The sequence below is a fragment of the Herpailurus yagouaroundi genome, unplaced genomic scaffold, assembly GCF_014898765.1.
Source record: "Herpailurus yagouaroundi ecotype Mexico unplaced genomic scaffold, PumYag 159, whole genome shotgun sequence".
Lineage (NCBI taxonomy): Eukaryota > Metazoa > Chordata > Mammalia > Carnivora > Felidae > Herpailurus > Herpailurus yagouaroundi.
In genome coordinates, this window is record NW_024412400.1 from 41,598,464 (window position 1) to 41,624,332 (window position 25,869).

The following is a 25,869-nucleotide window of genomic DNA, read 5'->3' on the forward strand; positions in this document are numbered from 1 at the left end:
CTCTCTCTCTCTCTCTCTCTCTCTCTCTCTCTCTCTCTCTCTCTCACCATGTCTAAGTATTCCTCAGACTGCTAAGTCAAGAAGGTGGCAGTGGTGATGTAGCTTGTGAATCTTCTCAAAACTCTCACAGAAAAGGACAGGACAAGTATGATAGCTAAACAAACAAAACCACTATCAAATTCTTTATCAAAAGTAGATGCAAAAATTATAGCTCCACATCTCAAAATACAAGTGGATGTAGTGAGACAAATGACAACAACAAGCTATTCCTGAGATCCTAGGAATCCAGATATCACTAACAAGAAAGGAAAGAAAGGGATCCCACTCAGTGAAAGCTCAAGGGACCAGTCTGAGAAACACAGCTGAAAATGGAATGAGACTTCACAGCCCCTAATTCATTGACACTCCATTCAAAGGCTGAGAAGTACATGCAGAAAAATTCAAATAAAAACCACACTATTTTAGAATAGAAAACTTTGATAAACCTAAAGATCTTGTGATCTCCATTGCCTGAAAAATATTTACAGTATTGTGTATTATTCTCACTCTGTTACAGGTATGTGATACAAATACATAATTCTCTAACATATTTCATTCTGGAAAATTTTGTGTAGCCAAACCCAATGTTGTAACATACTGCTCAGTGTTGAGGCTTTTTTGAACGAATTCAGATACATTCTCAATCATGTAGAAACAATATTTACTGACCTTTTGTACATAGCAGTTTCTCCAGCAACAGCTACTTCTTAGAGTTCTATGCATAGTAATGACATCACGGCCTACATTATCATAAATTGTCATGGTAAAAGGTCTTGAAGGTCCACAGAGATATCGGAGAAAACAATTACTTCTTTCTTCTGCATAATAAATTCTGTGTCCTTGATTGTTCATGACTTCATATTTTTTACTAGTTGCAAAACAACCGAGAACTAAAGAATGAAACAATGTGGTGTTTTATTAGTGATGGGAGACATGTAAATTGCCTATTAAATTACCTTCAAATATGCAACTTAGGTTTGGTAATAAATTACTTGACTGTAAGTCACTTATCTTCATCGGTGTCTTATTTTTGCCTTACAAAAACTAAAACAGATATAGCTACTCTCTGGTCCCTTTCACTGCTAAAATTCCATAATAGCTTTTTTTTTTTTTTTTCCAACGTTTATTTATTTTTGGGACAGAGAGAGACAGAGCACGAACAGGGGAGGGGCAGAGAGAGAGGGAGACACAGAATCCGAAACAGGCTCCAGGCTCCGAGCCATCAGCCCAGAGCCCGACGCGGGGCTCGAACTCATGGACCGCGAGATCGTGACCTGGCTGAAGTCGGACGCTTAACCGACTGCGCCACCCAGGCGCCCCTATTCATTTTTATTTAATATTCAAAGATAAATCCTGATTCAGTATTGATGAAAAAGTATTTTGATTGCCTTTTAAATTTAATTTCTTCTTATGAGTAGGAATTACATAGGCATGGCACAAATTTTAAAAATTTTTAAATTTTAAAATTAAAAAAAAAATTTAAATGCACACACACACACATTATTATATGCACTACTTTGTAATTATTTTTGATACTTAGCAATATATCTTGGAGCTATTCCTGACAATTCTGTAGACCTGTCTCATTCTTTTAAATAAATGCACAATGTTAAATTATATGAATGTATCATTTAGAGCAATTTTTAGCCTGCATCAGAACCATCTGGAGGGCTTGCTAAAACACAGGTAGTGGAACCCCACCTCTAGATTTTGTGATTTAGTAGGTCTGTGATGAACCTTGGGAACTGGATTTCCAACATGTTCCCAGATGATGTTGATGCTGGTGGTCTGGCAACCACACTTTGAGAATAAGTAGTTTGGAAAATTAGTTCCCTATAACATAGATGGTTAGATTTTTCTCAATATTTTTGCTATTTCTGTGACTACTTAAATTGTTAAGTATTATAAGTACTATAAATTATAACTGTAGCTTTTTCTGTCCTATAAATTCTCACAATTGGTTTTTCCTTCTCTCATTAATTTTATGGCTCCATACTATGTATTTTATTTAAGTATATTCACCCACATTTCAGGGAAAGCCCAGGTCTGACTCTTTGATTTTCTCAAATGGCTACCATTGTGTCTTGTTCATTATAGGTATTCAGTGGGGATTCTGGAATAAATGGTCATTCATAAAATGAGTCATTTAGTGCAGGGCAGCAGGAAAAAAAAACAAAGAAAACATTCATTTTTGAATGCCAAAATTGAAAAGGTTTTGTGAATAAAACCAAACCATAAATGTCTATTTTAGTCTTAGATTCTCTAACGTGTATACACAGAGTCACAATGGTGATAATTTTTTTTAACTAAACACTGATTTAATTTTATTTACATGTATCATAGCCTCATATACATGAAACAAATACTTGTACTAAGTTGAGGGGATAGAGGTAAACAGTTGCATTCTAAAGAACAATTTCTCTGGCTTGGGAGTGGAATTGAACTGCCCAGAAACTTACCTGGATTCTGCTTCTCCTAGCAGAATTCCTGAAGGATCTGCAATCACTGCTTCTCTGAAATACCTGTATTTGAGGAATTTAGGATGGGAAGACTCTTTTAGGAAATAGACCTACTGTTTAGCAGGACTAAAAGTGCAGACTAGAATTTTTAGGAGTGATCTGGAGCCAATACCTTTGTCCTTTTCCATGAGAAGACTACTATTGTATTTATCTATCATTGACTATGGACTTCTGTATATTCTCACCATACTTCAAGGTTTATTTTTGCCCAGTCACATGAAGCATTTTAATGTATAGGGAGTGGCTGAGCTACAGCACAAGTTATACATTCAAGAGTGAATATATCTGTGTGTTTGGTACATACCTTCCAGAAGATCGAAACGTTGACACACTAGTAACTGATTTATCTAATAGAGTAGAAAATAAAGATAGGTAGTATGAAGTAATTAAATTAAACTTAAAGTATCTACCAATAAACATATACGTTAATACCTATATTTAGGACATTCAAAGTAATTGACCTATTATTGACATCTCTCTATTTTCTGTCAAATGTTATATACTAGTCTAAATGTGAGGTAGGTTTTTTTTTTTTTTTTCTGGCCATCCATATACAGTATACTCTAAAAATGTTTTTGTTAAGTATTAAACAATTACAAGTACAGTCAGACATTTATCCAAAGCACAATTATGAGTTAAATATAATTATAAAGATGTCTTAAATAGAAACCCAAACCCATCATGCAAGCAGGTAACGTTCCTCAATGCTCTTTAGGGAAGTAGAAGATGTGGGAAAAAAGGTCGTCTGTTCCATGTTAAAGATAGTGAAGACTAGAAGACTTTACATGCTATAAGTGAAATTCTGTGACCAAATTGATAGGGTTGCTAGATTTAGTAAAACAAAATAAAACAAAGCAAAAACACCAGAATGCTCAGTTAAACTTGAATTTCAGCTAAATAATGAATAATTATTACCATAACTATATGCCAAATAATGCATGAAACATTAACCTAAAAAATATTTATCTGAAATTCAAATGTAACTCAGTGTCTTCTTGTATTTTATCTGGCAATTCTACAAACAGACAAAAGCAAAAAAGAAAAGAGGGACTGGAACTCTCTGCCACTGGTGGGTCACACAGAGACTAAAAATAAAACAATATATATGTACCCTTATACTTATTGCAGCATTGTTTACAATAGCCAAGATATGGAAGCAACCTAAATGTCCATCAATAGATGAATGGATAAGAAAAATGTAGTATGAATACACAATGGAATATTACACAGCCATCAAAAAGGATGAAATGGTGCTATTTGAGACAACATGGATGGACCTAGAAGATTTATGCTAAGTGAAATAAGTCAGACTGAGAAAGACAAATACATATGATTCCACTCATAAGTGGAATCTAAAAAACAAAACAAAACAAAAAACAAATGAAAGCAGAAATCAGACCTATAAATACAGAGAAAAAACTAATGGTTGCCCGAGGGGAGTGGGGTGTAGGGAGTTGGGCAAAAAAGGTGAAAGGGAGTGGGAGATATAGGTTTCCAGTTATGGAATGAATAAGTCATGGGAATAAAAAGCACAGTGTAAGGAATACAATGATATTGTATTAGTGTTGGGTGTAATGGGACAGATGTTAGCTATACTTGTAAAAATAACACAAAGTACAAACCTGTCAAATCACTAAGTTACACATATGAAATTAATATAATATTGTGTGTCAGTTATACTAAAAAAAATAATGAACCCAAGAGTCACTAGTTGGTTATTTACACAGACCAACATCACAGTGAGAAAATACAATTACTAATCCAAATGCTGATGCCGGGAAAAATCTAGATTTCCTCAAAGCTAGTTCTGTAAATGTTTTGAGAAATCTTGTTGATAAAAGCACCTTTTTAGTTTGTAGTATCAAACACAACTACCACAAAGACAAAAAGATAAATGAGCTTGAAACAATGGAAGCAGAAGCAGGTGTTACATGCACATGAGGAGTTTAAATATTTTGTGTAATGAATACAATGATGATAGAGTCAAGGTCATCTTCTAAGTGGCGGCTCTTAGCCTCAAAGATTTAGATTCCTTTCTAGTTTTTACTGTTGTGTTTTCCAGCTTCTCATCTGGAACACTGGAAGGAGCCTGGGAGTGTGCAAGGGATACCTCACTACCAGAGCTTAACTGCATTTCTCTGAAAACATTCTGAATCAATAAAGGGCTTGCAGGGCTGTCTGCAGAAATGTGTAGACAGATACAAAATAACAAAATGATCTGAATTCTGGAGCATGAGAAATCTGAAAACATGGGAGGCAGTGTGGCTGTGGAGATGTGAAAACAAAAAGCAGAAAAGAAAATGTGAACCAGGAAAGAGTCTAAATGCAATCATCTGTGCAGTGTGAATGTTATTTCAAAGGAGGCAGGAGGGGCGCCTGTGTGGCTCAGTCGGTTAAGCGGCTGACTTCGGCTCAGGTCATGATTTCGTGGTCCGTGAGTTCGAGCCCCACCTCGGGCTCTGTGCTGAAACAGAGCCTGGAGCCTGTTTTGGATTCTGTGTCTCCCTCTCTCTCTGACCCTCCCCCGTTCATGCTCTGTCTCTCTCTGTCTCAAAAATAAATAAACGTTAAAAAAAAAAATTTAAAAAAGGAGGCAGGACCCTCTGGTGTGTTATAAGACCGGTCACACGGGGGCACCTGAGTGGCTCAGTCAGTTAAGCATGATGTTAAGCATGACTCTTGATTTCAGTTGAGGTCAGGAGCTCACGAACCAAGAGTGTGGAGCCTGCTTGGGATTCTCTCTTTCCCTCTCTTTCTGACCCTCCCCCATGCTCGATCTCTCTCTCTCTCTCTCTCTCTCTCTCTAATAAAAAAATTAAAACAAAAACAAAAAACAATGGGTCATACCATGAGACGATTTGGTCTTATACAGTGAATAGCATCTTTAGGTTTCAACTGTTCTTCACTTATTACCATGATTTATATTTAAAAAAATAAAAAAAAAAACAACAACTTAGGCAATACTCAGATCCTACATGGTATCACTTCATGAGTTGTTGCTGTGTCCCCACATACACAACACTTACTAGGTTTTTAAACTATCTTTAAACCAGAAGATCTGGTAGCTGAGGAATTTCAGAGAGAAATTGGGAGATTGATAAGATCTGCTCCTTTGCATGTAAGGGAGCATTGCTTATGAAATATACCCCCACTAAATGAGCTTAATAAGTATGAAATACATGGAGACATACCCCCTAATTCCTAAGAAGTGGAATTATAGGGGCTCCTGGGTGGCTCAGTTGGTTGGGCATCCGACTTTGGCTTGGGTCATGATCTCATGGTTTGTGAGTTCTAGCCCTGCAATGGGCTCTGTGCTGACAGCTTAGAGCCTGAAGCCTGCTTAGTATTCAGTGTCTCCCTCTCTCTCTGCCTTCCTCTGCTCGTGCTCTGTCTCTCTCTCTCTCTCTCTCAAAAATAAATAAACATTAAATTTTTTTTTAAGAAATGGACATAACTTTCAATTTATTAGGATAGAAATATTAAGAAGATTTGCCATAGTTAAGGCTTTCTTAAGGAGAAACATTTGTCAATTAATTTAAATGTGAAGTTTTAACTTTTTTTTTTTTTTACCACAGGAAAAGGAAATGAAGAGGGGTGGGTTAAATAGGTGTTGGGTACTAAGGAGTGTACCTGTGATGAGCACCAGGTGTTTTATGGAAGTGTTGAATCACTGTATTGTACAGTAATACAACACTGTATGTTAACTGACTGGAATTAAAATAAAAACATAAAAAAAAAAAGAAAAGGGAAATGAAAAACTATCAGTCTGTAAAGTAGGTTCACAAAATTTTTTAAAGACTTATTAGAAATATTTTTTTAATTCAGAGAAATATCTGTACTGTAATTTAGAATAAAAAAATTAACGTAGTTTTTACCCTTTACTTACATTCAAAATTGAATCTTCTTAGATTGATATCATTGTTTGCGACAAGTTTATAATTAAGCACTGAAAATGTAAATAACCTTTTTAAGAAGGAACATACATACTCTTTAGCTTTTAAAGTATCGAAAACTAAGATGAGGCCAGTGATTAGTCGTGTGAAATGCCAAACTTAATTATTCAGAGACAGCATTACAGGAAATTAAATCAGAATTGATTGAATAAACAAGATAGTAATTCAGTGTCATTATCTCTGGTAGAGAACTGGAGACAATCTTCCTAGTAATAGTGCACATTTCACGATTGCATATCAGGCTTCCCATACCTAAGTAGATAGACGAACTGAAGATTCCTGAAGCCAGTTTTTACTTACATTCTCAAAATCCAATTTCCTACTTTAAAAAGCAAGTATTCATTTTTAAATGGACTTTTCAGGAAATACATTTGTAAATGGCAATGTTATAATGTCTACAATGTAAATTTACTACTTCAATCAAAATTTTAAATTAAATGTAAAAATCTTAATGTTACAGGTAAAATACTTCAATCCGCAGTCAAAATGCTTTCCTATAACACACATTGTATTTTGAAACTATCAAATTCATATTCTTGCCATTCCAACCAGAAGCACATTACCATACCTGAGTCAGATATTCCAATCCGGGTGGACAATTGGGTATTATCCCTGGTGTTTGCATCCATTGTATCATGGACTGACGATTACGAAAAGCCATAGTCAAGATTGTATAAATACTCACGCATGTGACAGATGGAAGAGATTTCTCTTTTTATCTCTAAAATCTAAAATGAAAGAAACATTAACTTGGTTTGAGACAAGAACCAACTTCAATTTCAGGTTCATTTTTCTTTATTTAATGGTGTAAACATCACCCATACTGATTTTTTTTAAATTGGTTTCAACTGAAATATTTAGAATTTTATTCTCAACTAAAACCAAAAAGGAATCTCAGGCATACAAGAAATCCCAGTTGATACCAGTATCATAAACTGTGTAATTGTTACACACATTCCTATGTGGCCCTTGATCTTTTTAAATACACTTAATTCTTTAGGTTCAGAATCAATTGACAATGATTAGATGCCTTCTTTCTCTTCTATGTTGAAAGACGTGTTATGGTGGACATAACAGTTTGTTCTGCATAAATATCAGACAAAAATTTTTAAATTGAGGTTTGGAGAACCATCTATCTCTAGTTCTGTGATTCTGACAAACTTAGAATAAATATATATGGAGTCAAATTTTTCTTTCTGGCCCTGAATAAAGTCTCATTATTCTCTGTATTTTCCTCAGGTTGTATCAGAATTAAACTTACAAAATAAATGCACAAACCCGTGCTTCTAGCTCAAAATTTAGAAGGATGATTCTAAGTGCTTATAAACACATTTAAGGTATTACAGAATTCATTACATTGTTTTGAGGCAAATATTAAAGTTTACTCTCATTCAGGTACATTAAAATAAAATAAGAAATAAGTAAGAGATAAAAAAAGAAAAAGAAATAAATAAGCAATGACAACATAAATGCAAGAGATGAACATCAATCATGGTAAGAGAAAGATGTGTTTTGGAAAAACATTTACTACAGAATATAAGAGTGAGTTTTAAATAGATGGAATTCCAAATAATCAGATTATGAAGTTAGAGCTGAGATAAAGAGAAAGGAAGAAAAGATGGTAGCAAAAGAGAGAAAAAAATGCAAATTGCGATTTTTTTTAGTTTAGCTGTTTATTTACATTTTTATGATTAAAATTTTGAAGAACAGCAAAATGTTTTACAAAGTGGCTAGCACATTTTACATGAACACTGGCAATGTATGAGAGTTCTAATTTCTCAGTATTCTTGCAAACACTTGTTATTTGTTTGTCTTTTTAATTACAGGTACCCTAGTGGGTTTGAAGACATATCTCATTGTGTTTTTTACATGTCCCTAATGACTAATTTTAATGAACAACTTTTCATGTGTTTTGGCCACTTATATATGTTTTTTGAAGAACACTGTCATCAAATCCTTTGCCGATTTTTACCTATGTTATTTGTCTTTTTATTGCTGAATTATGAATGATTTTACATGTAATGCCCCCGATTTCGAATCCAAGAGACCACCAAGGAGCAGATACCAATGCAAACGCACGAGGGTTTATTTGCAAGCTTGAGCTTGGGCCCAAGTATACCCGACACAGTGGAGCAGGGACGTGGACCCCTAGGTTAAGAGGCATAGCAATTTTATAGGGGCCAGTGGCCAATGAGATTGTAACACACACAGAACGTTGCATAGTCATGTTAGTCCACACGCAGGTGGCCAATTGCATTACAATTTACCCTATAGTAACTGTTTGAACTAGCCTATCACTCTGGTCAGAATTGGCACGCAAGTTTGGCGGGCAAAAGGCGAGGCTTACATTCTTTGGCGGTTAAGGGTTCCACATTCCTATATGAGCCGGTTTCCAGTAAGGGTGTGCTCAGTGGCTTGACTAGGGTGGGGGAGTGTCTTAAGCAATAAGCAGGTCATGTGGGGGTTATACATGAGATGGTGGGTGTAGCACAAAATGGAGTTAGTCTTGCTCTGCTTGTCCAGGGGTAGGGGATTTTTGTTAAATTCCTTGGATCCCACATACACATTTTGGATTAAGTCCCATTATAATATATGCACATATTTTTATCTCATTGTATAGGTTGTCTTTCCACTTTCTTGATGTCCGTTGAAGTACAAAAGTTTAAAATTTTTTATGTACTCCAATTTATCTATATTTGTTGTTATTTTAGTTTATGCTGTAGGTGTCATATCTAAGAAACCATTTCTTAATCCTAGGTCACAATGATTTATACCTCTGATTTTATCCATAGTATTAACGTTTTAGGTCTTACATTTGGATCTTTGATCCCTTCCAAGTTAATTTTTGTATATTCTGTGAGGTAGGGGTCCAACTTTACTCTTGTGCATGTGGATGTACAGCATCATTTGCTGAAGAGATTGTTTTTTGTTTTTTGTTTTTTCCATTGAATTGTTTTGGCACCCTTGTTGAAAATCAATTGGCCATAAATGTAAGGGTGTATTTCTGGATTCTCATTCTGTTCCATTCATATATGTCTATCTTTCCTAAGTACTGGTGTCTTTAGTTTGTAGAGGTTTAGAAAGGGAGAAGAGTGAGTTCTCCAACTTTATTTTGTTCCAAGATTGTTTTGTATACTTTGGATGCCTTGAGTTTCCACATAAATTTTAGGGTCACTTCATCAGTTTCTACAAAAGAAAAGCTACCTGTGATTCTGATAGAGATTAATTGATTATGTAGCTCACATTAGGGAACATTGCTATCTTAATAATATCAAGACTTCTAATCACAAGAATCTACAAAATTTCATTCCATTAGATGTTCTTTAATTTCTTTCAATAATATTTTCTGTTTCAGAATTTTGTGCATCTTTTAAAATCTATTCCTAGATATTTCATTTTTTTGATGTTATTGTAAATATAATTGTTTTTTTGGAACAATTCACTGCAAGTTCATGGAAATATAATTGATTTCATTTCATTTATTATAAATACTGCAAGTTTATGGAACTCATTTTTTAATTCTAATAATGTTTTAGTGGAGCCCTTAGGGTTGCTATAGAAGATTATGCCATCTCCAAATAGAAAAAGTTCTATTTTTCTTTCTAATTTAGTTGATTTTATCCCATTTTCTTGCTTCATTGATCTGACAAGAGCTTTTAAGACAATGTTGAACACAGACATGCCTTGTTTTATTGCATTTCACTTCACTATGCTTTGCACATATTTCATTTTTTACAAATTGAATGTTTGTGGCAACACTGCATCCAGCGAGTCTATCAACACCATTTTTCCAACTGCATTTGCTCACCTCATGTCTCTGTTGCATTTTGGTAATTCTCACAATATTTTAAACTTTTTAATTATTACTATCTTTATTATGGTGATCTAGAATTGGTGATCTTTGATGTTACTATTGTAATTGTTTTGGGGTGAAACAAACATTAATTGAGTAATGTTTTTTTTGTGTTCTGACTACTCCACCAACAGGCCACCCCCCTCCTTTTCTTTCCTCTCCATTGGTCTCCCTATTCTGTGAGGCATAACAATATTGAAATTAGGACAACTAATAACCCCACAATGACCTCTAAGTGTTCAGGTGAAAGGAAGTGTCACACATCTCTCACTTTAAATTAAGAGCTATAAATGATTAAACTTAGTGCAGAAGCAATGTTGAAAGCTGAGGTAGGCCAAAAGCTAGGCCTCTTACACCAAACTGCCAAGTTGTGAATGCAAAGGAAAGGTTCTTGAAGGAAATAAAAGTCCTACTCCAGTGAACATAAGAATAAGAAAGTAGAACAGCCTTATTGCTGAAATGGAGAAAATTTGAGTGGTCTGGATTGAAGATCAAACCAGCCACAATATCCCCTTACGCCAAAGCCTAATCCAGAGCGAGGTCCTAACTCTCTTCAATTCTACAATGGCTGAGAGAGGTGAAGAAGATGCAGAAGACAAGTTTGAAGCTACAAAGATTGGTTTATGAGGTCTAAGGAAAGATGCTGTCTTCATAACTTGAAAGTGCAAGATGAAGTAAGTGCTGATGTCGAAGCTGCAGCAAGTTATCCAGAAGGTCTAGCTAAGATCATTAATGAACATGACTACACCAAACAACAGATTTTCAGTGTAGATGAAGCAGCCTTCTATTGGAACAAGATGCCGCCTAGGACTTTGTTAGCTAGAGAGGAAAACTCAATACCTGGCTTCAAAGCTTTAAAAGACAGGATGACTCTCTCATTAGGGGCTAATGCAGCTGGTGACCTTAAGTTGAAGCCAGTGCTCATAGACGATTCTGAAAATCCTAGGGCCCTTAAGAATTATGTTAAATCTACTCTGCCTGTGCTCTGTAAACGGAAGAATCAAGCCTGGAAGACAGCACATCTGCTTACAACATATTTTGCTGAATCTTTTATGCCCACTCTTGAGATCTACAACTTAGAAATAAAGATTCCTTTCAAAATATTACTGCTCATTGACAGTGCACCGGTAACCCAAGATCTCTGATGAAGATGTAAAATGAGATTAATGTCATTTTCATGCCTGCTACCACAACATTCATTCTGCAGCCCATGGAACAAGGAGTAATTTTGACTTTAAAGTCTTAATATTTAAGAAATGCATTTTGTAAAGCTATAGCTGTCACAGATAGTGATACTTCTGATGGTCTGGGCAAAGTAAACAAAACCTTCTGGGAAGGATTCACCATTCTAGATGCCATTAAGAACATTTGTGATTTATGGGAAGAAGTCAAAATATCAGTATCAACAAGAGTTTGGAAGAAGTTGATTCCAACCCTCATGGATGACTGAGGGGTTCAAGACTTCAGTGAAGAAAATTACTGCAGATATGAAAATAACAAGAGAACTAGAATTAGAAGTGAAACCTGAAGATATGAATTGCTGCAATCCCACGAAAAACCTGAACAGATTAAGAGTTGCTATTTATGGATGAACAGAGAAAGTGATTTCTTGAGGGACACCTGGGTGGCTCAGTCAGTTGGGCCTCTGACTTTGGCTCAGGTCATGGTCTCGCCATTTGTGAGTTTGAGTCCTGCGTCTGGCTCTGTGCTGACAGCTCAGAGCCTGGAGCCTGCTTCAGATTCTGTGTCTCCCCCTCTCTCTGCCTATCTCCTGCTCGTGCTCTGTCTCTCTCCTCTCTCAAAAGTAAATAAACGTTAAAAAAAAAAAAAAGTGTCTTCATGAGGTCCCAATAGTTCATTTTTGCTTTTAATTCCCTTGCCTTCAGGGATATGTCAAGTAAGAAATTGCTATGGCTGAGGTCAGAGAGGTCTTTTCCTGTTTTCTCCTCTAGGGTTTTGATGGTTTCGTCTCACATTCAGGTCCTTTTCAGTTTATTTTGAGTTTATTTTTGTGAATGGTGTGAGAAAGTGGTCTAGTTTCAACCTTCTGCATGTTGCTGTCCAGTTCTCCCAGCACCATTTGTTAAAGAGACTGTCTTTTTTCCATTGGATATTCGTTCCTGCTTTGTCAAAGATTAGTTGGCCATACTTTTGTGGGTCTAGTTCTGGGGTTTCTATTCTGTTCCATTGGTCTATGTGTCTGTTTCTGTGCCAATACAATGCTGTCTTGATGATTACAGCTTTGTAGTAGAGGCTAAAGTCTGGGATTATGATGCCTCCTGCTTTGGTCTTCTTCTTCAAAATTACTTTGGCTATTCAGGGCCTTTTGTGGTTCCATATGAATTTTAGGATTGCTTGTTCTATGACCCAGCAGTAGCACTGCTAGGAATTTACCCAAGAGATACAGGAGTACTGATGCATAGGGGCACTTGTACCCCATTGTTTATAGCAGCATTCTCAACAATAGCCAAATTATGGAAAGAGCCTAAATGTCCATCAGCTGATGAATGGATAAGAAATTGTGGTTTATATACACAATGGAGTACTATGTGGCAATGAGAAAGAATGAAATATGGCCCATTGTAGCAATGTGGACGGAACTGGAGAGTGTGATGCTAAGTGAAATAAGCCATACAGAGAAAGACAGATACCATATGTTTTCACTCTTATGTGGCTCCTGAGAAACTTAACAGGAACCCGTGAGGGAGGGGAAAGAAAAAAAAAAAAAAGAGAAGTTAGAGTGGGAGAGAGCCAAAGCATAAGAGACTTCAAAAAAAATTTTTTTTTTAACGTCTATTTATTTTTGAGACAGAGACAGAGCATGAACAGGGGAGGGTCAGAGAGAGGGAGACACAGAATCTGAAACAGGCTTCAGGCTCTGAGCTGTCAGCACAGAGCCCGACATGGGGCTTGAACTCACAGACCGCGAGATCATGACATGAGCCGAAGTCAGCCGCTTAACCGACTGAGCCACCCAGGCGCCCCCATAAGAGACTCTTAAAAACTGAGAACAAACTGAGGGCTGATGAGGGGTGGGAGGGAGGGGAGGATGGGTGATGGGTATTGAAGAGGGCATCTTTTGGGATGAGCACTGGGTGTTGTATGGAAACCAATTTGACAATAAATTTCATATATTTAAAAAAAAAAGTGGTTTCTTGAAGATCCCTTGAAATGGGATCTACTCCTGGTGAAGATGGTGTAAATATTGTTGAAACAAATACGAAGAATTTAAAATATTACATAAACTGGACACAGCAGCAGAGGGTTGAATAGATTGACTCTAATTTTGAAAAAAAAAAAAAATTCTACCGTGGGTAAAAGCCTGTCAAAAAGCATCACATACTGCAGAGAAATTCTGCCTTCATGAAAGGAAGAGTCACTTGATGAAGCAAACTTTATTTTTGCCTTATTTTAGAAATTGTCACAGCCAGCCATCCCAACCTTCAGCAAGCACCACCCTGATTAGTCAGCAGCCATTAATATTGAAACAAGACCCTCCACCAGCAAAAAGATCAGGACTCACTAGAAAGCTCAGATAACTAGCATTTTTTAGCAATGAAGTATTTTTATTTTATCCATATCCTCTCTAGCATTTGTTATCTTTTATCTGTTAATAGCTATTCTAACAGGTGTGAGGTGGTATCTCATTTTGGTTTTGATTTGCATTTCCCTGTTGATGAGTAATGTTGAGCAGCTTTATGTGTACCTTTTGATCATTTGTATTTCTTCTTTGGAAAAAAATTCCCCTGCTCTTTTTTTAATGAGATTTTTTTCCCTGCTGTTGAGTTGTATGAATTTGTTATATACTTTGTTTGTTAACCTTTATCAGATGTGTGATTTTTAAATATTTTCTATTTTCTACCGTTGGATAGATTGCCTTTCCATTTTGTTGGTTGCCTGTGCTGAACAGGAGCTTTTTAGTTTCATGTACTCCCACTTGTTGATTTTTCCTTTGCTTTTGGTGTCAAATCCAAAAAATCATTTCTAATACCAGTGTCAAGAATCTTAACCCCTTGCTTTCTTTTAGGATTTTATGGTTTCAGGCTTTACTTTCAAGTCTTTCATTCGTTTTGAGTTGATTTTGTGTATGGTGTAAGACAATGATCCAATCTCATTCCTTTGCATGTGGCTACCAGGTTTTCCAAGCACCATTTATTGAAGAAACTATCATTTTCCACTGTATATTATTGAAAAATTAACTGACCAAATGCTCATATGGGTTTATTTCTGGGCTCTCTGTTTTCTTTCATCTATGTGTCTGTTTTTATGCTATTACCATACTGTTTTGATTAGCATTGTGTTGTATACAGTTTGAAATCAGGATGCTTCCATTTTTTTGTTCTTCTCTCTTAGCATTGCTTTGGCTATTGAGGGTCTTTTGGGGTTAAGTTTGAATTTTAGAATTTTGAAAATTTTGTGAAAAATTGTTTTTGAATTTTGATAGATGACTTTGGGTATTATGGGCATTTAACAATATTAGTTCATCTGATCCAAGAATATTTCCATTTATTCGTCTCCTTCAATGTTTTCATTGATGTTTAATAGTTTTCAGTATAAAGGTTTTTCACCTCCTCAGTTAAATTTATCCCCAAGTATTTTATCGTTCTTGATGCCATTGTAAATGAGATTGCTTTCTTAATTTCTTTTTCAGATAGCTCTTTGTTAGTATATAGAAACAGAACTGATTTCTGGGGTACCTGGGTGGCTCAGTCAGTTGAACGTCTGACTCTTGGTTTTGGCTCAGGTCATGATCTTGTGGTTCATGAGTTCTAGCCCCACATAGGGGTCTTCACTGACAGTGTGGAGTCTGCTTGGGATTCTCTGTCTCCTTCTTTCTCTGCCCCTACCCCGCTCATGTGCGCACGCTCTCTCTCGCTCTCTCAAAATAAACAAATAATAAAAAAAAAAGAACTGATTTCTGTATGTTGATTTTATGTCCTGCAACTGTACTGAATTTGTTGATTAGTTCTAACAGTTTTTTTATAGAAATCTGTAAAGTTTTCTGTATATAAGATTATGTCATCTACAGAGAAAGTTTTACTTGTTTCTTTCCAACATAAATGCCTTTTATTTTTTTCTTGCCTAACTGCTGTAGTTATTATTTCAAGTACTATGTTGAATGGTACTGGTGAAACTGGGCTCTATTGTCTTATTCCTTCCTGATCTTAGAGGAAAACCTTTCAACTGGTCACTGTTGAGTCTGATATTAGCTGTGGGCTTGTCATATATGGTTTTTAAGATGTTGAGATAAATTCCATCCATACCCATAGTTGAGAGTTTTTATCACAAAAGTATGTCAGGTTTTGTCAAATGCTTTTTCTGTATCTGTTGAAATGATCATATGATGTTTCTTTTTTATTTTTACTAAGGTGGTATATCACATTTATTGATTTGCACATGTTGGAACAGCCTTTCATCTCTGGGATGAATTCCATTTGATCATAGGATGATTATTTTAATATGTTGTTTAATTTGGTTTGCTAATATTTTGTTGAGGATTTTTGTACCTATATTCAGCAGGGATATTGACTTCTAATTTTCTTTGTCTGTAGTGTCCCTGGTCTGGTTTTGGTATCAGCATAATGCTGGCCTTATGAGTTTGGGAGTGTTCCTTGCTCTTCAATTTTTTGGAAGTTTGAGAAGAATTGTCACTAGCTTTTTAAATGTTTGGCAGAATTTACCAATGAAACCATCTGACTCTGAGCTTTTCATTGTTGGAATGTGTTTGATTATTGATTCAGTCTCCTTTCTAGAAATTGGCTAATTCAAAGTTTCTATTTCTTTATGACTCAGTCTTGGTAGGTTGCATGTTTCTAGGAATTTATCCATTTTAGGTTATCTAACTGATGGCATATCATTGTTCATGGTACTCTCTTATGATTCTCTGTATTTTTGTGGTATCAGTTGCAATGTCTCCTTCATTTCTGATCTATTTGTTTTCACTTTTTTTTTCCTTAAAAGTTTGTCAATTTTGCTTATCTTTTCAAAACCCCAGTTCAATTTTGCTGATATTTTCTATTGGTTTTCTGGCCTCTATTTCACTTATTTCTCTCTGATCTTTGTTATTTTTTTTCCTTCTAACTTTAGGCTTAGTTTGTTCTTTTTTTTTTTTTTTTTTTTTTTTAGTTCCTTTATGTGTATAGTGGGGATGTTTATTTGAGATTTTTCTTTTTTTCTCATGTAGCTGTTTCTTGCTATAAACTTCTTCTTAGAACTGCTTTTGCAGTTTACAATTTCATTTGTTTTAAGATATCATTTGAACCCTCTTGATTTTTTTGACCCTTTGGTTAAATAATAGTATTTTGCTTAATATTCACATATTTGTAAAATTTCTAGGTTTTCTCCTATTATTGATTTCTATTTTCATACTATTGTCATTAGAAAAGATATTTGGTATAGTTTCAATCTTCCTAAATTTGCCAAGAATTGTTTGTGGCCTGACATAGGATCCATCCTGGAGAATGTTCCCTGTATACTTGCAAAGAACATGTATTCTACTGCTGTTGGATGGAATGTTCTGTATATTTTTTAGATCCATTTGATTATAGTTCAAGTTCAGTGTTTCTTTTTTGATTTTATAACCGGATGACCTAGCCAATGGTGAAAATGGAGTAGTGACGTCTCCTATTATTATTGCATATATTCCTTCTGATTTGTTTGATTTGTTTGATATATTTAGCTGTTCTGATGTTGGGTTCATATATAATTGTTTTATCCTCTTCATGAATTGAACTCTTTATCATTCATTATATAATTACCACCTGTCTCTTGTTATGGGATAAGTCTATTTTGTCTGATATAAATATTGCTATCTCTGTTCTCTTGGTTTCCATTTGCATAGAATATCTTTTACCATCCCTTCACTCTGAGTCTCAGCGTGTCTTTAAAGTGAGTCTTGGGGTACCTGGGTGCCTCAGTTGGTTGAGTGACAACTTCAGTTCAGGTCATGATCTCACGGTTTGTGAGTTAGAGCCCCATGTCCGGCTTTGTGCTGACAGCTCAGAACCTGGAGACTGCTGTGGATTCTGTGTCTCCCTCTGTTTCTGCCCCTCCCCCACTCCTGCTCTGTCTCTCTCTGTCTCAGAAATAAATAAACATTAAAAAAAATTTTTTTAAGTGAGTCTCTTATTGGCAGCATATAGCTGAGTTTTGTTTTTGTCCTTTCAGCCACTTGATGCTTTTTGATTGGTCACTTTAAACGTTTACATTTATGCTATTGATGGATAAGGAATTTCTAATACCATCTTATTGTTTTTTGGCTATTTTATACTTCTCCTCTTGCTGTCATCCTTTGTGAATTGATGATGTTCCATAGTGCTTTGCTTTGATTCCCTTTTCTTTATCGTTTGTGTATGTTGTGTAGGTGTTTGCTTTGTTGTTACCATGAGGCTTACATAAAACATCTTATAGCTATACCAGTCCATTTAAAATTGATAACAACTTGGGGCGCCTGGGTGGCGCCGTCGGTTAAGCGTCCGACTTCAGCCAGGTCACGATCTCGCGGTCCGGGAGTTCGAGCCCCGCATCGGGCTCTGGGCGGATGGCTCAGAGCCTGGAGCCTGTTTCCGATTCTGTGTCTCCCTCTCTCTCTGCCCCTCCCCCGTTCATGCTCCGTCTCTCTCTGTCCCAAAAATAAATAAAAACGTTGAAAAAAAAATTAAAAAATAAATAAATAAATAAATAAAATTGATAACAACTTAACTTCAGTTGCATACAAAAATTCTACCCTTTTATTCCTCTCCCTCACATTTTATGTTTTTGACATCATAATATACCTCTTTTTATATTGTGTATTCATTAACAAATTAGTTATTTTTAATCCTCTTGTCTTAACTTTTATACTGGAGTTAAGTGATTAACACACTATCATATTATAGTATTAGAGTATTGTGAATTTGATTATATACTTACCTTTACCAGTATGTTTTATATTTTCATAATTTTTCATGTTGCTAGTGTTCTTTCATTTTGGTTGGAAGAACTCCTTTCAGTTATTTCCCCTTCATTTCTGAAGGACACCTTTTTCAAGTAAAGTATTCCTGCTTGGCAATATTTTTCTTTCTGCATTTTGAATATAGCATCACACTCTATCCTGGGTTGCAAAGTTTCTGCTGAAAAGCTGTTGATAGACTTATGGTGGGGGTGGGGGATTCCCTTATGTATGAGATTTTTTTCTCTTGCTATTTTTATAATTATCTTTCAAAAAATAGACAGCTTTTATGGTAGTGTGTCTTGGAGAAAATATTTGGAATTGGAATTTGGGGGGAACCTATGAGCTTTATGAACCTGGATGTCCAAAGCTGTCCTCAGATTTGAGAAGTTCTTGGCCATTATTACTTTAAATAAGGAGTATGTCCTCTTCTTCCTTTCTTATATTTCTGGGACTCCAGCAATATTTGGATTGCACCTTTTAATGGTTTCATATAGTTCACATAATCTTTTTTCATTCTTTTTTCTTTGTTCCCTTCTGACTGGATCATTTCAAATGACTTGTTTGCCACCACAGATTCTTTCTTCTGCTTGATCAAGTTCTCTATTGATGCCTTGTATTGCATCTTTCATTCCATTCACTGGAATGGATTCTTCAGCCCCTCGTTTCTGTTTGGGTCTTTTGTATGTTTCTATCTTTCTGTGAAACTTCTCATTTGTTCATGAATTGTTTTGCTAATTTCATTGAATCATCTTTGTGTGTTTTCTTGTGGTTCACTGAGCTTCCTTAAAACAACTCTGTTGAATCTTCATTAGGCAAAAAACAGATCTCCGTTTTTGAGCGTTTGGTTATTGGAAAATTATTGTGTTCCTTTGGTGCTCTCATGTTTTCTTGATTTTTATGTTTCATGAAGTTTTGCACTGCTGTCTTTACATTGAAGAAACAATCAACTCTGTAGTCTTTATTGCCTGGCTTTTGGAAGAAATACATTCTGTCAGCCCAACTAGGGCAAAGCCAGGCCAGGTGCTGAGAGCCTCCTGTTTGCTTTCCCTAGGACAGAGCTGAATGCTCAAGTCTGTGCAATTTTTTTCCCGTTCTGCATAGTTGGGCCTGCAGAACCAGCCATCTGTTGGGCATATGAACAGAGAGATGGCCATGGGGAGGGAATATGTATTTGTGAGGCACACGGAGTGTTACTGGTGCCTGTAAGCCAGATCTGCAGGGGAGGCATCCCCAGCGGCTTATGGATGGTCTACAGATGGAGTCTGTGACAGAGCTGGTAGGATCCATGTCCTTTGATGCCCTCCCAGAGCCCTAGATGCATTCTCTGAGCTGCGTCCTCATCATTCCATTCAGTATTCAGGGTAGAGTGAGAAAGAAGTGGGTCTCTTCTTCACATCTGGGGAAACTGGGTACTCGCCCACATATTCAACTTCCCTCCATGCAGAGATCATGAACCAAAAAGGTCTCTTGGCAATGAGCTCTGCTGCCTTGGGGGAAGGGGAAGGGTGATGTGGATAAAGTGAAGCTATTGTTCTTACCCTCTCCAGTGTGTTTAATCTCTGATATTTTTTTTCTCCAGAGGTATGCTGGAATATCTCTGCTGGACCCCTGGACTTCACAAAGGTACTCTCATATATAGGGGACTGTCAAAACCAGTCTTCTTTGGGGAATGTGGTAGAAAACTCTGGTTTTGTCACTGAATAATATTATTCTCCCTCATCACAGTTTTACAGACAAAATATATGAACCTTAAAAAGTTTTGTTGTCATTAAGATTTATAAATAGAGGAGCTAGAAAGAGAACCCAGGTATCCAGAAGACAAATAGCAGGAGTGATTGAGATGGATCAAGGAATGGAGTGGGTAGTATGGATGGAGAGAATGCATCAGGGCAGAAAAGAGCTGACTCATGGAGAATCAGTTATATTTTATATATGTGGCTAATTGGAAGTCAGAAATAAAAGATTTGTTACTCAGGAGCTATGATGTTTATTTTCCTGTTCTCTAGATAGAAATATAAATGTCTGCTTCCTTCTTTGGATACTGAGCACCTCAGTGGGATCTCAGAGATTTGTCCTAAGCCCAGGAACCCAGGCATCCTCTCCAAAAAGGCAGCCATATTTTCCCTTATATCAGAATAGCAGCAGTAAAGCCTCCGCAAATTTATAGATCCCTTTTCCTAAAGACTACAGTTTCCTAATATGTTATAACATCTCTATTAGGCCACAAAAAGGACCATAGACATAAAAAGAGGGCAGAAGTCATTTATGGTGACTGAGAACTGGAAACTCCATGTGAAATTGCTACCTGGGAGGTGAATTAGAAGAGGCTTGATCCTCTGTGTGGCCCCCACATCCACAGTCTCTCAAAATTGTTGTGAGGAAGAGATAGGATGCCCGAGCAGTCACAACAAATAAACCTTCCATTCAGAACTTTGAAGCTAATTAGTTCTATGAATGCTTAGATGTGTACCAGGATATAAAGCTGATGGTTCTCCCACACTGCTGGTCCCCACAGTCCCAATATTGGTTTATTTTTTGCACCTTGTGCAAGGGGATGCTGTTGAGAAGTCCCCCTTAATAAGCCTCCATCCTGATTAACACACTGAAAATCTCTCCATTTTCTGGGTCAGGAAGGTGCCAACGAATATCCCAGAACTATACCCTGTTGGCCCTAGTAACCTGAGTCACAGGTTGCAAAAAACTGAAACAAATAAATGATTAAAACAAATATAGAGACATTATGTCTGGCTTAAATTCTAGTATATCCAGTTTTGAAAGAGACATGTTACCTCTTCACAAACCCCTTTATCCAGAGTTGCCCTCTTAATTTCCTTCTTTTTCGGTCATTGAAAACAATAAGCCATGTTTCCTACTTATATAAAATTATCATGTATATAGAAACCTCGAAAACCAAACTTGCTAAAGGGCTATCTTCATACCATGGGCTGTATCTTAACCATCTTAAAAACATTAGAATCTCAGTTTTCTTACCTATAAAATATACTTTCGGGTTTCATCTAGTTATACAATTCTACAGGTGTGCATATACTCTGAAATACTGCTTTTTGAACACTAAAGGAAATTCAGTTATTCCTGTGTTGGTATGTAGAAATCAACCTGAATTAAAAATATGAGTTCACGGGTGCCTAGGTGGCTCAGTCACTTAAGCCTCTGACTTCGCTCAGGTGATGATCTCACAGTTTGTGAGTTCGAGCCCTGCGTCGGGCTCTGTGCTGACAGCTCAGAGCCTGGAGCCTGCTTCGGATTCTGTGTCTCCCTCTCTTTGTTCCTCTCCTGCTCACTCTCTGCCTCTCTCTCTCTCTCTCTCTCTCTCTCTCTCAAAATTAAAAACTAAAAAAAAAACAAAAAACAAAAAAACTTTTAATAAAATTATGAGTTCACAATTTTAGATAAAACTTTAAGGCAAGTAAAATTGAGAAAACAAAAATATGAAAATGAAACTATGGCATGTGTAAGTTGTTCAGTAAGTATACACATATATATAATTATCATTTGAATCAAATATCAAAACCTAAACTTATGTCACAAATATACATTGTAGTATAGGAGAGCACTTATTTCCTCAATGTGGGAAACACTAGTATATCCAATACCAAGACTGAGTAACATTACTTTTTTTAATTGTCTCAGAGCATTTTCTGCATCATCTGAAATTCACAAGAAATGCTTACAGTGTAACATCATTCTGAGTTGAGAATCAATGGTGCATTAACAATAAACAGTAGTAATAGTAAAACATGCTTATTTAATCCTGACAAAACCTTAAAAAGAAGTAATTATTAGCCTAATTATAGAAATCAAGAAGTCAGAATTTAGAGAGGTTTCATTAAGGTTTTTTCCAAAATCACACAGCTAGAAAATTCAGAAGCTGAAGTCAAATCCTGATCGTATTTTGATTTGATAAGCAAACTGCTATAGTTTTACCTATGTCTTACATCTCCTCATATGACTGAATTTAATTATCTACCAGTAACGCTGAATTACATACGGCTACATGTGTTGCAGCAAATACTCGGCGCCCAGAAGATACAAATGACAAGCACTTGGGGAATCTGAAAAGACTTTATTTTGCACCGGTGCCGGCCCAGCGGAGTGACCTCCAAAGGCTGAGCATCTGGCTCGGGTTTTACTGATCTTTTATAATATGTGCTTCCGGGTTGGGCAGACTAGTATCGTGGAGCTTCTGGTTCCTGGCTGCTGGCTGATGCAAGAGGCAAGCAAGATTGCAGAACCCAAAAGCATGCAAGGGGAGTAGCCGGCCTCGGATGTCTGGCTGCCCCTTTTTATTTGCGTTTACCAGCTTTCCTCCTCACAGAAGTCAATTATTCAGGAGACTTCTGTTAATAGATTGGTTTGATGAATTCTCTAAATATCAACTCCCATAAAACTGAAGAGGCATGGAGGTAAATCTGGCATGATTTAACTGAAAATTAGATCAGTTCCACCCTTCACAGATAGAGATTTGTGACCTATACAATAAAACAGAAGAGTGCCAAAAATCAAGTATGAAAAAAAAAAAATAGGCCACTTATTAAATTACCTTTCATGGACCTTTGTTACTTTAAGCCGGAATCTTGACCTGAGGGGTATCACCTGGGAACACTGTCTGATCTTTTGGCAAAATTCCAGAAGACTTTGTTCCATAACTTGACCACAAGAGAAGACCTACTTCATTTTATGTCTTTGGACATTATAGAATTAACAAAGCGTGATAAGAGTCAACTCTTTCTCTTAAGGGTATGGTTGCTTTAATTATATGCATCAACCTTTTCAGCAGGATAAGAAAATGTAATAAAATCAGCTATCAGTTTAAATCTGTTTCTATTGCTGGGAACATCCAGTTTTCTTACTTCAGATCCCATTTCTTGCCTACAGTCATAAAAAAAAAACCCCATGATAAATACTGTTCACAAATATGCTAGGTATGGCAAAACTAGAGAGTCAATACCCTGCATATGAATACGTATTGCTACTTTTACAACAGCTGGCAGAGCAATTTTTTCCATGTGATCCTGTTAATGTGAAACAAATTTAAATGAACAAGCTCACTTATAAAATACAGGCTCATTATTGTTTCAGTTGACCTTCTTCTTCCTTAAGTTATTGTCTACTCTGCAACTAACATTTATTAAAATTTCAACATCAGATAGCTTAAAAAACTTCATAATTACACTTTCTCAAAAAGAATGCCACTTAAAATTTATTTTTAATGTATATTCATTTTTGAGAGAGAGACTGAGACAGAGCACAAGCAGGGGAGGGAGAGAGGGGAACACAGAATCGGAGGCAGGCTCCAGGCTCCAAGCTGTCAGCACAGAGCCACACGTGGGGTTCAAACTCACTGGGGAACTGCCAGATCATAACTTGAGCTGAAGTCGGACACTTAACTGACACCCCATCTAGTAAAAATAATGTTTTAAGAAATTACGAAAAGAAGAATACAAATAAAATTTTCTCTTTCTGTATCCAAGAAAAAGAAAAGGAGAAAAAGAGAAAGAAGAAGAAACAACGAAAAACAAAACAAAACAATTTAAACAAAAGCAAAAAAGCAAAAAACCCCTAAACCCAAGGAGATGAACCACCAAACACAATAATGAAACCCAAATGAAGTTACATCCAGTTTCCGCTGGCATTCAAACTATAAAGCACTCTGTATTCCATACACTAAGCAGGTGAAGAGATTTGCGGTGGTCTTCTAGGGTGCTTGGAGGGCCCAGTTGGGCGGGGTGTGGTGTAAGGGCTCCATTCTCCACTAGGTGGCACTGCTGAGCTTACCAGGTGGTTAGATGTGTCGCACACACGCATCTGTACGCATGTGCAGGAGAGGTGAAAATGGTGTCACCCAGCTTCCTGGTTTCTGACGCAGGAACTCTGAGCTCTCATTGACCCGCAATCAAGCACCCATCATTTGCCTCGGGCTTCTGTCCACTCTCCTCTTCTCCACTGTCCAGTCCAAGGCGTCAGCCTGCCAGGTAGCACTCCCTCCTGAACTTTATCTCAGATGGAGCTATGTTTCCAAACCCCTTGCTTCTGAGAGTCCTGCGGCTCCAACCCTCTGGGGAAGGGTCTCACTGAGCAATGGCTGGGTGCTGACCAGCCCCAGAAAACTTCCTGCGATTGCACGGAGGCAAATTTTAGAGATTACGGTGAATCATAACACAGAGCAAGCGCCAGGTTTCACTGCATTCTGGCATCTTTGCTCCAATACCAGCAAACGTGGCTGTGGCCCCCCCCCCCCCCCCCCCCCGGGTCTGCCCTGACCTTTGCCTATGGGGAGGCCATACGGCCTCTACCAGGTGCCCTCCAAGCAGGGGAACCGCTTCTCCCCATGTGGCCCCCCCAGACCCCTGGGACCTCACTGCCTGCCCTTGGGGATTTGCCCTTCCTCCCCACCAGAGCACCGCCAGGTATTGAGCCCCATAATTTCTGACTCTGCGGTCCCCTGTTTATAGAGTCCTAATGGTATTGAAACCCTGTCCTTTCTTCCTGTCAGTGGTTTTGGAGAACACATTTCTTCTTCAGTCCCTTGTGTGTGTTTCCATTCTTTTTCTTTCTCTCTAGCTACTTTCCAGGGGAGTGCTTTTCCTGTATTCTCCCAACGTGCTGTACTCTACCCCCAACACCTTTCTCTGTCCTCTCTCTACAAAAACAGCTCCCTACCCTCCACAGCTTCTTTCTCCCCCAGTTCACCTCTCTGCGCCGCATACCTACCACATCCTGTGGCTCAAGTAATGCAGATTGTTGTATTAATACTCAAATCCCTAGGTGTGCAACACTTTTTGCTGATGATCCAGCTATATTTCAGGGATGAGAGAAAGATGAGAACTTCCATGCTGCTCTGCCATATTGGCCCCTCCCCCCCAAATTTGACAAACTTCTAAAGTTTTATTTTGACATCCATGTTTCTTGTTACCGTGATTTAAATTGCTTGCTTCCAAAACAAAACAAATAAAAAAAAATCTAAAATAGATAATAGATACCTGGTAATACTAGAGACTAGTTCATTTTTTTTTTAATTTTTTTTTCAATGTTTATTTATTTTTTGGGGACAGAGAGAGACAGAGCATGAACGGGGGAGGGGCAGAGAGAGAGGGAGACACAGAATCGGAAACAGGCTCCAGCCATCAGCCCAGAGCCCGACGCGGGGCTCGAACTCACGGAGCGCGAGATCGTGACCTGGCTGAAGTCGGATGCTTAACCGACTGCGCCACCCAGGCGCCCCGAGACTAGTTCATTTTAACAAGACATTGAATGTCCTGCTGTGGCATGCTCTTCCCCATTGCCTGCTGTATGGTCCATGGTTAAAAGGCAGATATTAAAAGGCAGGGACCAAATAAAAATAATATTTAAGAGAAAATACACTGTCAAGCAAATTTGAAAGTAATTTTTGATATGAAAAAATTGAGCAATTTTTCACCCATATATGGGTTAGTAGAATAGGAGAAGCCAATAAACAGATAAAAAATATCCATGCAAATGATTCTGGTAAAGGTAAGCATTACCAGCCAGGAAAAAGATAACAATATATTTTATTTTTAATTTTTTTAATTA

General features: G+C 37.1%; 1 protein-coding gene across 2 annotated transcripts in view; it reads right to left on the minus strand.

The window, feature by feature from the left end:
* LOC121033340 (phospholipid scramblase 1-like) overlaps positions 1-20,703 on the minus strand; it is a 31,186-nt gene extending 10,483 nt beyond the window's left edge. For both annotated transcript variants that reach the window (XM_040479537.1, XM_040479535.1), the window contains exons 1-4: positions 20,603-20,703; positions 7,080-7,239; positions 2,863-2,905; positions 709-929 (exon numbers count right to left, since the gene is read on the minus strand). In XM_040479537.1, coding sequence (XP_040335471.1) covers positions 709-929; positions 2,863-2,905; positions 7,080-7,172 — 357 coding nt within the window. In that variant the 5' untranslated portion in view covers positions 7,173-7,239; positions 20,603-20,703. The remainder of the gene's footprint in view (positions 1-708; positions 930-2,862; positions 2,906-7,079; positions 7,240-20,602) is intronic.
* Positions 20,704-25,869: the final 5,166 nt, after the last annotated feature.